This window comes from Hemiscyllium ocellatum, chromosome 29 (genome assembly GCF_020745735.1).
Source record: "Hemiscyllium ocellatum isolate sHemOce1 chromosome 29, sHemOce1.pat.X.cur, whole genome shotgun sequence".
In the NCBI taxonomy this organism is placed as follows: Eukaryota; Metazoa; Chordata; class Chondrichthyes; order Orectolobiformes; family Hemiscylliidae; genus Hemiscyllium; species Hemiscyllium ocellatum.
The window spans coordinates 43392136-43408910 of record NC_083429.1 but is presented as its reverse complement, the minus strand read 5'-3'; the positions used below and the strand labels follow the sequence as shown (position 1 = coordinate 43408910).

Sequence of the window (16775 nt, the reverse complement as noted above, 5' to 3'; positions counted from 1 at the left end):
TCGCCCTTCAGGTCACAGCAGCAAACATTCTCTGCGAACCTTCAGTATGCCATCAGCAACTATGACCTCAGCCAAGCCTCTCAGACAGCGTTATAATCTATCCCCTCCCCCAAACTGGAGGATATCAGCTGGTAACGAAATGCTGGTGGCTCAGAAAAGGGTCCAAATGCACTACATGGCTCCAAAGATTGTTTGGGAGTGAATCATTATTTTAAATGAAACATATCAATTGCTTCAAGGAGTCTTGTCAAATGCAGAAACGCAGCAAGTTAAAAAATCTGAAGAAAATGGTAATTAATATTAATTAATGGTAACTAATTACTGCTTGGCAATACACCTCCATAAACCTTGCTCTACAGTCATCTTTATCACTGATGTGGAGTCGCCAGTGTTGGATTGAGGTGGATAAAGTTAAAAACCGCATGATACTAGGTTATAGTCCAACCGGTTCATTTGGAAGTACTATAATCTGGTATGGAGTGATTTTTATCACTATCATTGAAATGGAGTAATCAAATGCGCTCCCTTTGCTCAAGAGAAAGCTACCAATAGGCTCTCTGACTCCATCTACCACATGCCAACATTCACCAGTCAGCATACAGATTGGGTTTCCTACAGTTCCTCAAAACCAACCGTACTGCTAATGTTGTGAATAGGGCCTGAGCACTGGGGTATACAAAGTTAAAAATCACAACACCAGGTTATAGTCCAACAGGTTTTTTGGAAGCACTAGCTTTTGGAGTGCTGCTCCTTCATCAGGTGACGAATGAAGGACTAATGCACTTAACAGTATGGACAATTTCCCATGGCCAATTCACCTGACCTGCCAATTCACCTCCCTTGGACTATGGGAGGAAACCTGATCACCCCGAGGAAACCCACACAGACATAGGGAGAACATGCAAACTCCACATAGTCGTCCAAGGCTGGAATTGAACCCCGGTCCCTGGCACTGTGAGACAGCAGTACTAACCAGTGAGCCACTGTGCCGTTCTCACATGAAATCCTGTTCCTTGTGGGCGAAAATACTATGTTCATGCTTGCCACCTTTTCATTGAGGAGAAGGTTAAGGAGGTAGCCATTTTCTATTGCATTCCCCGTGACACCACCCTGACTAGACTCTAACCGTCTGGTTTGATTATAATCAGCAAAAACATGGCAGTTCACAACTCCTGCTGCATTTCTATGTTAACAATGGTCACACCAATCATCACTGACTTTTCAGACTATATAAATTAATATTTGTTTTCAAATTTTGGGTTTCTTGCACCCTGGTCCTGATGATTCCAAACTAAAATCTTTGACTTTATGTCTCCCTTAAGCAATAATTTACCTAGTTCTACATGAATGATTTAAATTAGCATTCAGAGAATGCTGTGGACACAGAGTTATTTCAGGATGCATAAGGATATCTGAAATGCTGAAGAATCCAACCTTTAAAAAAATGCTGTTGCTGAGATCATTTCCACACAGGAGTGAGACAAAGCACTGGGGATAACTGGTAAGAACCATGCAGTAGGTTTGAAATATACTCTCATGCATTTCTCACTGCTTGTTATTCATTTAAACATTTTTATAGACAATAGTTATGATGCATTTGGTCGGGTTTAAACTTCTCATAGATATTCAGTGCCCAGCTCATAGAATGCGGGGAAAAAAATGCTCACCAGACATATCGCACGGAGTAAAATTGTACAGCAAACAGTAATCAAACTAAATACCTGTACTGAACTGACAAGATGCTAGTGCTAAATGATTCATTCCTGATGAAGGGCTCTGGCCCGAACGTCGAATTTCCTGTTCCTTGGATGCTGCCTGACCTGCTGTGCTTTAACCAGCAACACATTTTCAGCTCTAAATGATTCATTTCCTACTACACTCTCTTGTAGCCATACTTAATCCAGTTGATTGAAAAATTTAACTCCTCAAATCTCCAGCACCCTAGCTGCTGGTCTTTAACCTACTCAATCCATTTCACAAAAAAAAATGCTGAAAATCAGAAATTCTAGCACAAAATGGTAGAAAAAACTCAGCAGGTCAGGCAGCATCTGGCAGAGAGAAACAGAGTTAAAATTTTGGGTCTGATGTGAAGGAAAACAGAATAACATTTCTGTGACAGACTTAAGTCAGTCAAAACAACCAAACATCATCAAACTTTCTGGGGACATACTGTACGTGTGCATGTAACAAAAGACTTCTGTCCCTCCCAGGACAAGATGGCAATCTCAATTTTCAGTCAAATCCTTGCCTTCCAAATTGCAGAAAGAGTCAATACACCAAAGGTTAACAATGACTGTCCATGTTGGAATAACAACACAAAGAACATTTCACCCAACAAGGCCATTAAAGTCTACACAGAAACCGATACTTTCTCTTCTACATCCAATTCCCTCAATGTAGCCTTCTATTCTTCATTCTTCTGCACTCCCTACCTCAATTTATTATAGCGTCCTGAAATTTTCAATACATGGTTTTAATCTCGCTTGCAATTGGAAAGTCATACAGACTGGTTCAACCAGTTCATGCTGACCATGTTCCCAGACTGAATGAGTCCCACATATCTGCGCTTGGCCCATATATATCCAAACGTTTATGGATGTAACCAAACAAAACATCTTTTAAACATTGTAATTGTTAATTGTAGCTGCCTCCACCACTACCTCTGGAAGTTCATACCACACACACACACACACTCTATCTCATTTCATTTTTATAACTTTCTCCCCTTACCTTAAAAATATGCCCTGTTCTTTCTTGAAAACCCCCATCCTAGGGGGAAAAAACACCTGCCATTCACTTTATTTATATCCCTCATGATTTTATAAGCCTCTAGAAGGTCACCCCTCAACCTCATATACTCTACGTCGATGCCAACAAATCTTCTCATAATCTTAAAGGCCTCTATCTAATCACCCCTCAGTGTAATGTTCTCTAGTGAAAATGACCTGAAGCCTTATCAGTTCTTAGATGGACCAGAACACGCATGTCACAATGAGATTCATCATCCCGAAAGGATCAACTTCTTCAGGAAAAGAGGGAAAACACACACACACACACACACAAAAATGTAGAACCAGTATAGATCTTAAAAGTGCAAACCACAACTTAGGATTCTTGATGGCTGAAGTAATGAAAAGACAAACATCAAATAATTATTGCAGGAGGTTTGGAAACTTACGTCGAACTTCCCGGAAGTAAATAGTTTGCCGACTCGGATTCAACAGCTGGATCACGGAATCGTCATTGTTCTTCACTCGACAGCTGATGGTTGCCACCTCACCCTCCACCACCACCACATTGTCTGTCACCAGATTCTGTGTATCAGCTTCACAAATTAAAAGCAACCGTTAGAAATGCAATGAAGTGAAACAATGGTCTTCCCCGGTACCTGTGCGACAAACCAAGCAGGGGCAGAAACAGAGATTCTCAAAAGGCCCTGGGGATGCAAGGCAGGCCCTTCCAGGCTTGGAAGACCATATCTAGTTTTTTTTTAAAGCTTTCATTCACCTGCATGAATTCAGGCATTTATTCCATTCAGACATGTTGAGTTATCCTTGTGGTAACGTCCCTACATCTGGGTCAGTAGGCCCAGATTGAAGTCAGAAAGTGTGGTGCTGGAAAAGCACAGCCTGTCAGGCAGCATCTGAGGAGCAGGAGAGTCAACATTTCCACCATAAGCTGTTCAGGTTGAAATCCCACCTGCTCCATTGGTATGTATTAACATCTCTAAGCTTGCTGAGAAAACATCTCCATTCAGAAAACAACAGCTCCTGTGGTACGTTGTAAAGTCCCTACCTCTGGATCAGGAGGATGAGTTTAAGCCCTACCTGCTCCAGAGAAGGGAGTCATACTGAACACGTTAATTAGAGAAAAAAAATCCACCTAGAAAAAAATCAGCTCTGATACAAGGGCTCATACTATATCTCACAGTCAGGTAAAAATTTCCAAAATTCTACTTTAAGTCTGAGTTAGTTGGTGAGGTGGGGCCTTGCAGTTTGGTTCACATCTGACTCAATGCCTGGAAGAAGCAATGCTGTTTGCTCAAGGTTAAAATTCTTAATGGCAGTAAAACATTCATTTTTAGGAAGAGAAAAAGAAACCCCATTGGTTCTTGCCCGTCAGTTCAATCACGTTACCATATTATACCCTTCAAACACATGTGAATTAACACTGTTTGTTTAGAGGTGGATACCCACCCCTGTAGCATAATACTACAGTAGTTTTCTTCAAACATGCCACTTCTGAAGCCATTTTCAAACGCTAATTTTCAGTTTGGCATGTTGGACTACAATCAATTGTCTAATTCTGATGCTCAGTGTCAAAACCTTTTAGATATTTCAGGTAAGATTTAGAATAGAAAAATAGATTCAAGTTTCCTTCATCTCTACCTCACAGCCAGCTTCAAGCATTACATTAAAAAGCAGACAGAGCAAGACTGCAGTTTCGGGTATCGGTCATCTTGTGGCCTCAGTGCTCAATTTCAGCATCCAAGAGAAGAATCAACTACAAAGCATGCTGGGTATTTCCATGAACTCCTCCAGTGTCAGGTGTGAGACCTCTTTTCTCCACATCCTTCAGGCACTGTGTGCAGAAACCCTTCAAACACACACTTTCAAAAGCCTGTTCCAAGCATACTACATTTCCAAAAATCTAGTAAAATCTACACCAAGTCAAGGCTCCCTTCTCTGCTTTTGCAATCAGCTTTGGGCTCTTTGGATGTCAAAGTGTCAGTTACTGGCAAACACTTGGAATGAATCACCTTTCAGTCATGCGATACTCATTTCCTTTGCACAGCACACTCAGCCAGGTGGAATTGGACATGGCTCTATACGTGGAGAAATGGGTGACTACAAATAATTTGAAGCGTTGGGTATAGGAAGTGACTAATTTATCACAGTCCTATTACCTCCGTTGTATATGACCTAATACTATCACAAATTAAATTAACTGTACAGAAGGTTCCATCTGAAAGGAATAGAATGAATGTCATTTCTATTGATTGCCAATTACAAGAACTAGTAAGTCACAATTATTGTAAGAGAATCAAGGTTTCTGGAAACTCAGTGGAACAGGATCACAGTAAACACTCAACACCAGAAGTTATTTACACTTCACAGAATTTTGTAACATAAACTTCGAGGTGAAAGTTAACAAACACAGATGCATATAGTTAGCGAATGCTTCATACCTGCTGACTATCTGTTCAAATTGGAAGGTTCAAATGTCCTTGAGTAAGGATACTACATTTTACCTGAGGTGCTGAGCTAAGGTAGAATTCTCCAGTCCACTGATTCAGGTGGATGTTAATAATCCTGTCATTTTGTTCCTGGGGAACTAAATTCCACACCACTTCCGCAGAACAGCATTACAAAAAAAAAGTCAAGTTGTTGCTGTTTGTGGGTCCTCTCAGTCCACAAACTGACTACAGTGGTCACTTGTATATTAAGAGCACCCACAGAATATAATTTATTCAGTGTGGGAGTTTTTAAAATTGATTATCAGGGTGATGGACTGATCCTGTGATGCCTGGTCTAAATTTCACTGTGCCAGCACTAATATGGCACATGTGAGGCACTTTGCGTTAATACACTCCAAAAATACATTTATAATAGATTCATCCTGACAGGAACGGAGTGTTTGTTTAAACATTATTTTACAGACAGCAAAATACATTCATGGGACTGGAGTTTACTGCTGTGTTGGGTACCTGCTGTGTTATTTCTGTTGGATTGCATATTATACTGCTCATCAGGAATATAAAGGCTTCAGATCCTACTGTATTGCCTCCCTTCTGAACCCCAATCCCCTCAACTCCATTGTAATGTAACACCAACTTTCAAATGTACAACTGACAAGACTTTGCAGATTAAAATTCACAATTCATCAATGGCCAGGTTTCTTCAAGTTCTTCACTCAGAAGTTGGCAATTCAACATGAGCAGATTGCAACATGTTTCTAAAATCCCTTTTAGAGAGTTGTGAGTGATTTAAACGGATAAGTATTTATGGAGGGTACAGGAAGCCAAGTGGTTTGCCATCTTTCCTTTCCCCATCCTTTCTGAAGACCTAGGGCAATACATGGAACCAATAATGAATCACAGCTAGAGATGACCTTATCCCAGTTTGATGTTCCCTCACACATTCCTTCACATAGGGTCAGGGGAAACCATCTAGATTTTACAAATCTAGAGTGAGAATGTGGTGGATCTTCACCCTAGGCCCCAAGGATCGGTCTTCACTCTATTCATGTCTTGGCTAGCAGAAGTTGATCCATCACCTATCTAAATTATGAATTCAGCTCCAGTTGTTTTGGATTTTGGGTGATTTTTGCCTCTACTTAGCCAAGGAGCTCTGAAACCCAGTGTAGTTCATGCATGGTTATTTTTGGATCAAGGCTATAAGAAATAAGAAGGCGGCCATTTGGCAGCTTGAACCTACACTGCCATTCAATAGAGTCATTCCTGATCTGACATTCCTCATAGCCATCTCCCTGCACGTCTCCCATAATCCTCAATTCCCAGACTGGTCAATAATCTATGGATCTCGGCCTTAAATATACACAAGGACTCTGTGGCTAGGAGGTCCAATGGCACTCAACCATCAGAGAGGAAGTCCCTCCAAAGTAAATCAACACATTTGGATATTAAAGATGTTATCTGCCGGGAGCCTCGAACTCCACACAGATTTACATTCATTTTATTTGGGTGAGATCATTATCTTCAACAGTTCTCATTGTCACAGTATAAAACTGCTTAGTTAAACTTTATCTTTCATTTCTGAGGCGTTGCAAGTTTCAAGAATACAAATGTCATTCTGATGTCTGTGGAGCAAAGTACCACAAAGCCTACCATTCATTTTCTCGCTCCTGGAATCAGGGACACATTGAAAGTTGGAATACTCAGCTTCCTCTTATTCATTCACGGCATGAAGACATCACTGGCTAGATAGCATTTATTGCCCATCCCTAATTGCCTAAAGAGCAGTTAAGAGTCATATCGCTGTGAAGCTACAGTCACATGTAGGCCATAACAGGTAAGGATGACGGTTTCCTTCCCCAAAAGGGCATTAGTGAACCAGATGCATTTTTTCTGACAATTGATCCATCAGACTCTCATTCAGGATTGTTATTGAATTCAAAATTCCACCACTTGCCACTGCAGGATTTGAACTCGGGTCTATAGAACATTACCTGGGTCTGTGTTAACTCCAGTCTCTGCTGTCCTCACTTTCTCCTGGTCTCTGGGTTAACAGCCCAACAATAATAGCACGAGGCCAATATTTTGTAACCACTTAAGAATATTGACATTTGGACCCAGGAACAATTCATTGTTAGGACACATGATAGTGTCCAACTTGATTGTCAGCTTGGATACTGGTCAAGCAAGTATATGAAATAATTTGGATGTGGCCAACTCTACTGCCAGTTTGAGGCTAAACTCTGACATTACTTGCCATTGGCAGATTGTGCAGCCACAATTTAGCAAAGTTTCATTGTACTGACAGTCAGTAAAGTTAGTCATTTCTGAGTAAGATTTGTGACAATTCCAATTCTAAGCATGGATACTTGTTTTTTTATTCTGAAACCTTTAATAGTTTGGTTTTCAGTTCAGGATTGTGATTGTAATCACCCTTAGCTCAGGTTCAATACTAGTTGGTACTGCACAGATTTGATTGAGAGTCATCTGTTTAAAGTCCAGAGAACTCTCAGCAAATATTTAGAATCACACACTGTCTGGGAGTCTCCTGACAGGCATTTTAACAAGAGACGACACTGAGAGACGGCCTCACGATACCTGTTGAGCTATCTAATAAATCTGAATTGCAATCATTATGTTCAAGGCTCATTCCCTTCAGTCTAGCTGGTAAAAGAGGCAATTCATATTCTTCATTAATTACATTTCCATTAAGATTGAGGTTTTGAGAAACTTTGTGGAATTGAAGAGATGCCAAACAGTGAGGCTGAATGAATTGTGAATCAGACTAATTACAATGGGAACTGCTTCTCAGTAATTTAACAAAAGCAAATGTCTCCCAAGCATTCGTGTTATACACAGAATATACCAATGCAAACTCATGACGCAAACACCAGTCAACCTGGCTCACTGGGAAGGGGGATCCCAATTTTAATTTTTTAAATTAATTCACGGGATGAGGGGGTCACTAGCGAGGGCCAGAAATTATTGCCCATCTTGTGTGCAGTTAAGAGTTAACCAGTTAATCAGATGTTGTTCAGACCAGGTAAGAATGGCAGCCTCCTTTCTTAAAGGACAATAATGAACCAGATTTTGTTTTTCCCCCAACAATTGATTCATGGTCATCAGACTTTTAATTCCAGATTTTTATTGAATTAGTCTGCTGTGACGGGATTCGAAGCCGGGTCCTCAGAACATGACCTTGGTCTCTGGATTAACATCCTAGCGATAACGCCACCAAACCATCGCCTCCCTGAACTGAAAGGAAGGAACGGGTTTCCTTGTCAGAAATATTCATATCCATGAATAAACACTCCATGCTGAGCTTCAACTGTTACATCCATTAAAAAGAAAAATCAGCTTGTATGAGATTATTCCAGATAACTCTCAAAATGTACTGGATGTTATCATGATTGTGAAAAGCCAAGTTGGGGTTGGGGGGCTGGGTGGGGCAGGGAGGGGAGTCTTCTGCATTCAGATGGGGGAAGCTTGGAGACAGGAAAGGCAAGTGATTAGGTAGCAAGATGCCATGGCCAGGCTCCTCATCCTGCCTCCATGTTTGGGATCAAGCACGAAAGAGATGCAGTTTCCTGCACCGTTAGTGCACTCCCCTCACCCACGGTGTCTGATTTCTGGGGTGGCACATGAGAAGAGGTTAAATCAATTAGGATTATATTTCCTGCCCTTCAGAAAAATAAGCGTTGGGGAAACTTCTAGAAACTCAAAAATCTAACAGGACAAGACCCGGCTGATATGGTAAGGATGTTGCCAATGACTAAAAAGAAGATCAGTACGATGGGTCACAGTGTTAGGATATTGGAGTGAACCATTTGGGGGAGGAGGAGGAGGAGGGAGGAGGAGGAGGGAGGAGGAGGAGGGAGGAGGAGGGAGGGAGGAGGAAGATGGCAAGGCTGTGGATTTCACCACCACACGAAAGCAGCTGAGGCCATAACATTGTATGATTTCAAGAAGGAGTTGAATATAGCAGCAGAGGCTAAGGGGACCAAAAGAACAGTGGGAGAAAAGCAGGGACAAGGGACTGAGTTGGATGCTCAGCCATGATCATGATGAATGGTGGGGCAGATTTGAAGGGCCAAACAGTCTATTCCTGCTACTATTTTCTATGATTAACTAGCAGCAGATGGGCTTGTGGTTGTGTGGCATTCCGGATAGCTCCAATGCTGCACAGTTTGACTCTTCTTCATGGGCTGGTCAGGGTGGGGTTATGTCATGAATACCTAATCAAAAATTGAAGGGGAGAAGGGTATCGAGTTGGAGTTGACAGCCCATGTCTGCTTTTGACCTCCACTTCCTCCTTCTCCCCAAAAATCCTAGACTGAGGAACCCAGCACCATCCCTCTCCCAAACCCCTATATCTCTCACCTTGTCCTGGGTCCTCCATTGTCCTGGGAATTGAGGGGGGTCAGGATTGCTCTACCAGCAGCAGCCACAGTTTCCATTGTGGCGCTGCTGAGCGCAAAAGCTACTGGTTTCTGATGGGTCAGCAGTTCCTGCAAGGAGGAATCTCCTCTCCCAGAATCTCGATTCCTACAGAAAGACCTGCCAGAGGCCTCACCACTGACTGGTCGGTGTGGAGTTTGATTGGCTGCCCCATGAAGGGGCAGAGTAGGTCTCCCAACAGACGGGTTGCCTGGTCATCTGTTGCGACCCTTGATGCCCCAAGATGCCGCTTGAAGTCAAAGAATTAAGCTAGTATAGGATTGTTAGTGGAATTGCTACTGCATGCACTCATGACAATTAGGATACAATGATTATCAGTTATATTCATTGCTGCAACACTACTTTGTTTTCAAAGCAGACGCAGAAATGTACACATCCAGCAAAACATTGACTGAAGACAAAAATATGCTGATTAAATCCCTATTGCTTCAACTTGAAGGATGCTTTCAGAATTTGAAAACGTACACAATATTGGGGAACTTATTTGTCTGCTAGCCATTATGCCATACAAATGTAATCACCTCAGTTGTCTGTTTTCAATTGAAAAAAAAGGAAATAAATAAGTAATTCCATCAAAACTGTCAAAGGGTGTAGACTTTTCAAACCCTTCATTTGCTTTCTTCATTACTGAATAGATTATGGAGCCAACCAACTAAAACAGGATCCAATGGATTATCAAGATAGATCAGGGTCAACTACAGAGATGCAGTAAAGGTAACAACCAGTAGAGGGCAGGTCATTGCACACCCTAACCCCGCGCACAGTTCCTTTTTGTTCCAAGCAAAACAAATGCTATGAAAATCCTAGACGAATTTTAAACATATACACAAATGCATGTGCTGAGACCCTCTTTCTATAGCATGCAAAGAAACGTGCAAACTGTAGGAAAAATGGAACAGGCAAAAGGTCAAATAAAAGAACTGTTAGAAAAGTTTAAAAAGAACAATTGAAAAAGTATTCAGCTCTTCCAGCTGTGAACAAATCCATCTGCAAGATCAAAGCTGGTCTCTTTCTGGTTCACTGGTACCATTAAGTTTAAATGAGATTTTGGCCACAGCTTTTATCCTGATGGTTGGAGACAGTCTCTGCTTTAAACTCTTTTATTACCCGGCAGTAATTGGATCATTCACCCCAATCTGAATTCATCACCTCCAGCCAAATTGCAGAGATTTCAAATTTGGACGACAAGCTGAAGAACGGTATTCAAATTAAAATTCATGTGCACGAGACAGGCAAGTCCTTTCTCAGCGTCTTTACTGACATTTATGAGGGGATCAGGGCTCGGAGGAATTTTAAATGGCTTGGGATTTTGGGGTTAGGGAGTGGGAGTCAGAGGCATAAACGGCATCTCCTGGCAATTCAATCAAATGCAATTTAAATATTAAACTTTCAATAGAAAATTTAGAAACCAGCTTTAGCAACACTGTCATGGTCAGAAACCAAGAACACAAAGATTATCCCAACTGGTTCAGATCTTCAAGCGAATCAGGAAAAGGCAGAGGTTATCCTTAAAAGAGGGTTTAGTGTGTAACATGGTGGTAAACACATTTTTCTGATTGAAGGAGCATTCTACTTGCAATCGTTCCAATCGAAGTTTAACACTGTGGAGAAAAGGAGGATGTCGGCTGTGTAAAAACAGCTGTTTAACGTGAACATGAAGTACAAACAAACTTGCATTTCTATAGCACTTTACCTCTTGAAACAAAACCCAAAAGTGTCAGGGAAACTCAAAAGTCCAGGCTGCATCTGTGCAGAGAGAAAGAGTGTTAAATGCTTTGAGCCCAATATAAATCTTCCCCACCACCCCCATTGCCCATTTCATCTTCTGAAATCCTTGAACTAGAAACATTTACTCTGCCTCTTACTCCATGAATGCTGACAGACCAGTTGAGTTTCTCTAGCACTTTGGGTTTTTTACTTCGGATCTCAGCATCCACAATAATTTGCTATTATTTGAGATCTTATCTCTTGACATGGATTTTCACTTTGCTGAGACAGTTTCTTATCTAAGCTCTTATTGTTCATGGACTAGAAGTTCCTGTGCAGAGATATCAACAAATACTCGAGCTATATACGGGCTTCAAAATTGTTTTGCTAAAACCATGAACGATGGAAGCTTGCACTGCAGAAGGAAGCTATTCAGGCCTTCCTATATCTAAAACAAGTCTGTTCCCACTATTTGGCCAAAGCAGCGAATCATCCTTTGCTTTAAGTATTTCCTTTGCTCTTCAAAGCGGCAATGGTCATCCTTTGTCCCAACTGTTGCTTGAAGCAAATCACTACAATTGAATCACTCACTGCTGAATGAAGGTACTCCTTATTCTTTAAAGTTGATTTAGAATATAGAACAATACAGCGCAGAACAGGCCCTTTGGCTCTCGATGTTGCACCAACCTGTGAACTAATCTAAGCCCGTTCCTCTGCACTATGCAATTATAATCCATGTGCTTATCCAAGAACTGTTTAAATGCTCTTACTGTGGCTGAGTTAACTATATTGGCAGGCAGTGCATTCGATGCCCTTACCACTCTGAGTGAAGAACCTGCCTCTGACAACTGTCTTAAATCTATCACTCCTCAATTTGCAGCTATGTCCCCTCGTACAAGCCGACATCATCATCCTAGGAAAAAGACACACTTACCACTCTGTCTAATCCTCTGATCATCTTGTATATCTCTATTAAATCCCGTCTTAGCCTTCTTATCTCCAATGAGAACAGACCCAAGTCCTTCACCCCTTCGTCATAAGACTTTCCCTCCAAACCAAGCAACATCCTGGTAAATTTCCTCTGCACCTTTTTCAATGCTTCCACATCCTTCCTGTAATGAGGCGACCAGAACTGTACACAATATTCCAAGTGAGGCCGCACTAGCATCCTTTATGGTTTCCCCAATTGATCAGCCTCTGCTTTTTCACTTGAGCAAAACCTCGTCAAATTTTCAAAACATTTATTCAAGACTTTTTCTTGATTTTCTCTGCTCCTGAGAAAGTACCCAGTATTGTTGATCTCATCAGACACAAATTACTTAACATTTCTAACATCATGCTGAAAATATACAGAACTGTCCTCTATCCTCAAAAAAGAGAGAAGGCTGGAGTGTCCGCAGCGATCATCAATCTCTTTGGCACTTTTTGCTTTCTTCCTTGAAGGTGAATGATATCAGTGGAACATCTCCTGATGTCAGCATGATTCCCAAGTAGGGCAGAGCACAGTTAGGTATGGAGTACAGCTCCAATGACTCTGCCCTCATTTCTTACACCAGCTATTCTGTGACCCAGTCACATTGGGTTTTTGCCAAATTAGGAACAATTTTAGGCTTCTGGCCAAAGCCCATCATGAAGTGGATTAAAACTCATTTCACATGGGATCCTTACAGATAGACAAAGAGACCTTGGATTTGATGCCAATTCCCAGAAGTGAATGCCATGTGTCTAAATCACTATGGCTTTGACATCTGTTCCCGGGGGAACTTAGATTGGCACACGGTACTCGAAAAATTACCCTAATCTTCTTGCTCACATGCTCCATTCCTATTTATAAAGCACAAAATGCCGCTGGCAGTTTTATGAGGTGGAGGAAGGCCAAAGTCTCTCAGCCTGTGAGGAGGAGCTGTCCTGCTGATGCCATCCTGGAGAACACAGCACCCAGCAAGAGGGTTCGCCCCCAAACTAAATAAAAGGCACCACCATGCCTCAGACGCCCCGTGGCCAGAACTGGTCAGGGTCCTAGCAGGCAGACTGCAGCCTGACGAGCAAACCGAGCACCAACAACCCTGGGCTACTTTCTCAGAACTTCCTCAACAAATTCTATCAAATACAAAATTAAAAATAAGAAAGAAAAATAAACATTTTAACAGTTGCTTCATTTTCCAGTCTGGAATTTAGCTCTTTAAAAGTACTATATTCTAATTCTGAGAGCACAGGAGTAATATTTTAACTTGTTTTTTAAGGAAGGCCCAACAGAACTCAACTCACATTTTAACATTTATTCTTTTGGGAATCAATGTTTCACATAAGGTTGCTTCACTGAAAGTTGTATTTTTCAGAACTATAACCACAACTTTAAGTGAGGACTTCCTGTATCCCAGGTGTCAGAGTCCAGCCGATTTTTCATTAACCAAACACATTTTTTGTTCCACTTTCTCTCTGAAGATATTTGTATTTCATTTCCGCTGGCAATTGTAAACAAGGAGAAACATTCAAAATGTCTACTGTTCCTTCATCTTTGTTCCTGAGCACTGGGATTTTTCTCAGATATTATTTTAGTATTTTTTTAGCAAGTCCTCAATTTGCTTGCCGGCCTCGTAATACTCTTTCGAGTTTGCCAACTTTCATCCCTATTTGTATGCTATTCATCACGAATCTCTCCACAATTGCTTGCTTTGTAAGTTAAGCCTTGTTAAACTTCCACACAATTTAGTCTCTTCCTTCTCGATATCTTATTCCGTGGTTCATTCATCAAGCTGCTCCGAAAGAAAATGTTAAAGTACCTCTTCGAGATGGCTCAGGGAATCCCTAATGGACTCTACCTATAAGCCTCTCTTGGTTTGTCCCGGAGACCGTACTCCGTGGTAGTCTGGAATATAAAACTCTTACAGACAGTTTAATTTAAATTATTACCTTCATTTACCAATGACATCAAATATTTCACTATAATAGAGATACCTACAAGCCACGCTTGAGCTAAGGTTCTAAAATCTTTAGGCAAAAGTGAGGACTGCAGATGCTGGAAACCAGAGTTTAGATTAGAATGGTGCTGGAAAGGCACAGCAGGTCAGGCAGCATCCGAGGAGCAGGACAATCGATGTTTTGGGCAAAAGCCCTTCAACAGGAATCAACCTTTCTAAAACCTTTAGCAGAGTAGTGGCGCCACCTCTTACCCCTAGGAGCTCTCTCAGGCTCCTCCCCTTATTGCTGCAAATAAGCTGTCTTTATACAGAATTTGGTATTGAGCTAACAAAAAAAAACACATGTTCTTAATCAGATAAGCAGAAATAAAATGGCAAAAGTTTGTACAGGAATAGAAACTCATTGACAGGTTTGAGGACGCTTGACTAATTAAGCTTCATGGTCAAAGTTGGAAACCCTGATCAAGCCAAACCAAATGCCTTTAGCTAGATCTGCTCTCTTTTAACAGCACATCATAATGAGAGACTAGTCTATGTGAAAAGGTCATGAGGTAATCTTGCTCAGCTAACATGCCCAGTAACATTGTCCTACATCTTAGATTCTCAAAATGCAATTCCCGGATCTCGAGCTACAGGGAACAACACGCAAATATTCAATCCATGACAATCAAGTGTACACTCAAATCAGACCACAAAGAGTTCATCTTTCCACCTGCTTCTGTCCTGTTAGTCCTGCTTTCTCAGATAGTGTCCCTTGAACACTTAGGTCAGTGAATGTAATTTATAGAGGAATGTTTTTTCTCTCTCTCTCTCTGTCTCTAGTATGAACATCTTCCAACTTTCTTACTGTCTCAGTTTCAGCCTGTGTTTTCCTAACTTGTAAGGGTAATGAGACATTCATATTCCAGAACAGTCAAGATTAGGGAGCTGAGCTTCATAAATTCAAATCTGCTCAGTGTGGTGTACATGAAAACATATCAGGATGTTCTAATATGTGCACATTCCGCTCAGCTTATTAAATTAAAAGTTCTTTTTCTACTGAGTATGAGCTTTGTTAGGAATCTTCAATATAAACTAGAAATTCAGTTATCCAGCATCCAATGGTAAAATATGCACAGCTTCTATCTCTCGGGTGGAAAGGAAGTACTGCCACACTTTCCACTTCCAAATGTTATCAGCTTATTTACACCGATCCATTGACACTAAGAACAGATAGGTCACGCAGCATCTGAGGAGGAGAGTCGATGTTTCAGAATTCCTGGCTTTTGCCCAAAACATTGATTCTCCTGCTCCTTAGACACTGCCTGATCTGTAGTTTTCCAGCACCACACTCTCGACTCTAATCGCCAGCAGCTGCAGTCTTCACTTTCTCCACTAAGAACAGACATCCTTAATTCTTCTGAACAACGCTCCATGAATACCATGAAGAATTTTGCAGCTGGAAGAAATGACAGAAGGGGTGAGCTTATAAAACGTTTATAAAATCACGAGGGATTATAGATAAAATGAATGGCAGGTGGCTTCTTCCTCGGGTGAGGGTTGTCAAGACTATGTGGCATATTTTTAAGGCGAGAGGAGAAAGATTTAAAAAGACATGGGGCAACATTTTGTTTACACAGTGGTGTGGTGCATGCCTGGAATGAACTTTCAGAGGAAGTGGTGGATGTGAGTACAGTTACAATGTTTAGAAGACATTTAGATAAATATATGAATAAGAAAGGTTTGGAGGGATATAGGCCAAGTGCAGACAGGAAGCAGTAGTTTCATTTGGGATTATGGACTGGTTGGACTGGTTGGTCTGTTTCCATGCTGTATGACTCTGTAAACACTGGTGGGTCAGGGCAGAGGGTCATGGGTGAAAAAGTTAAAATTGAGGCACTGCTCAACTGGGATCTAATGTAGACATCTGAGCAACGTTTCAACAAATCTGCATGATGTGCCATGAAACAGTTTATAGGCTAGTCTTGGTGATTCTCGTGCCAAGCTGCATGCCATGGTAGCAGTCCATTGACTCTGATTTATATTTTTAGCAGAACAAACAAGAACATGCAATGCAGCATTTTTCTCTTTAATCTCCTTAACCAACCTTACCCAGGGTTCAAAAGGCATCTGGGATCAGCTCCTTGGCTGGCCAGTCATGCAAAACAAAGGGAAACTGTTCTCCTTAAAACAAAAATCTTTTAAGAATGGCAGCTTTAAACGAAGTCACTGAAAAAAAAACATCCTGTATATGCATTGCAAAGCAGCTTCCCATACAATGAACAAAGGGGACCTTGGTCATCAGAACACTGCAAGCAGTTACCATAACACCCGCATAAATCTTCATCTTATAACAATGAGTACATCATATTTGTCCAAAAAAGCAGGCAGAACATTCTATCTACTCTGCATTATCCATTCAGATTCAGTTGCCTCATTGTTCTAACACATGCACAGTTACAAAACGTGTCTTCCAGTCAGCTGCAGATAATTCCCAAGCTTTTCACTACACACAA

At 41.2% G+C, this 16775-nt stretch overlaps 1 protein-coding gene across 3 annotated transcripts in view; it reads right to left on the bottom strand.

The window, feature by feature from the left end:
- The window catches only part of cadm1a (cell adhesion molecule 1a), a 408277-nt gene that overhangs the window by 94448 nt on the left and 297054 nt on the right, over window positions 1-16775 (bottom strand). For all 3 annotated transcript variants that reach the window (XM_060846705.1, XM_060846703.1, XM_060846706.1), the window contains one exon: window positions 3179-3325. In XM_060846705.1, coding sequence (XP_060702688.1) covers window positions 3179-3325 — 147 coding nt within the window. The remainder of the gene's footprint in view (window positions 1-3178; window positions 3326-16775) is intronic.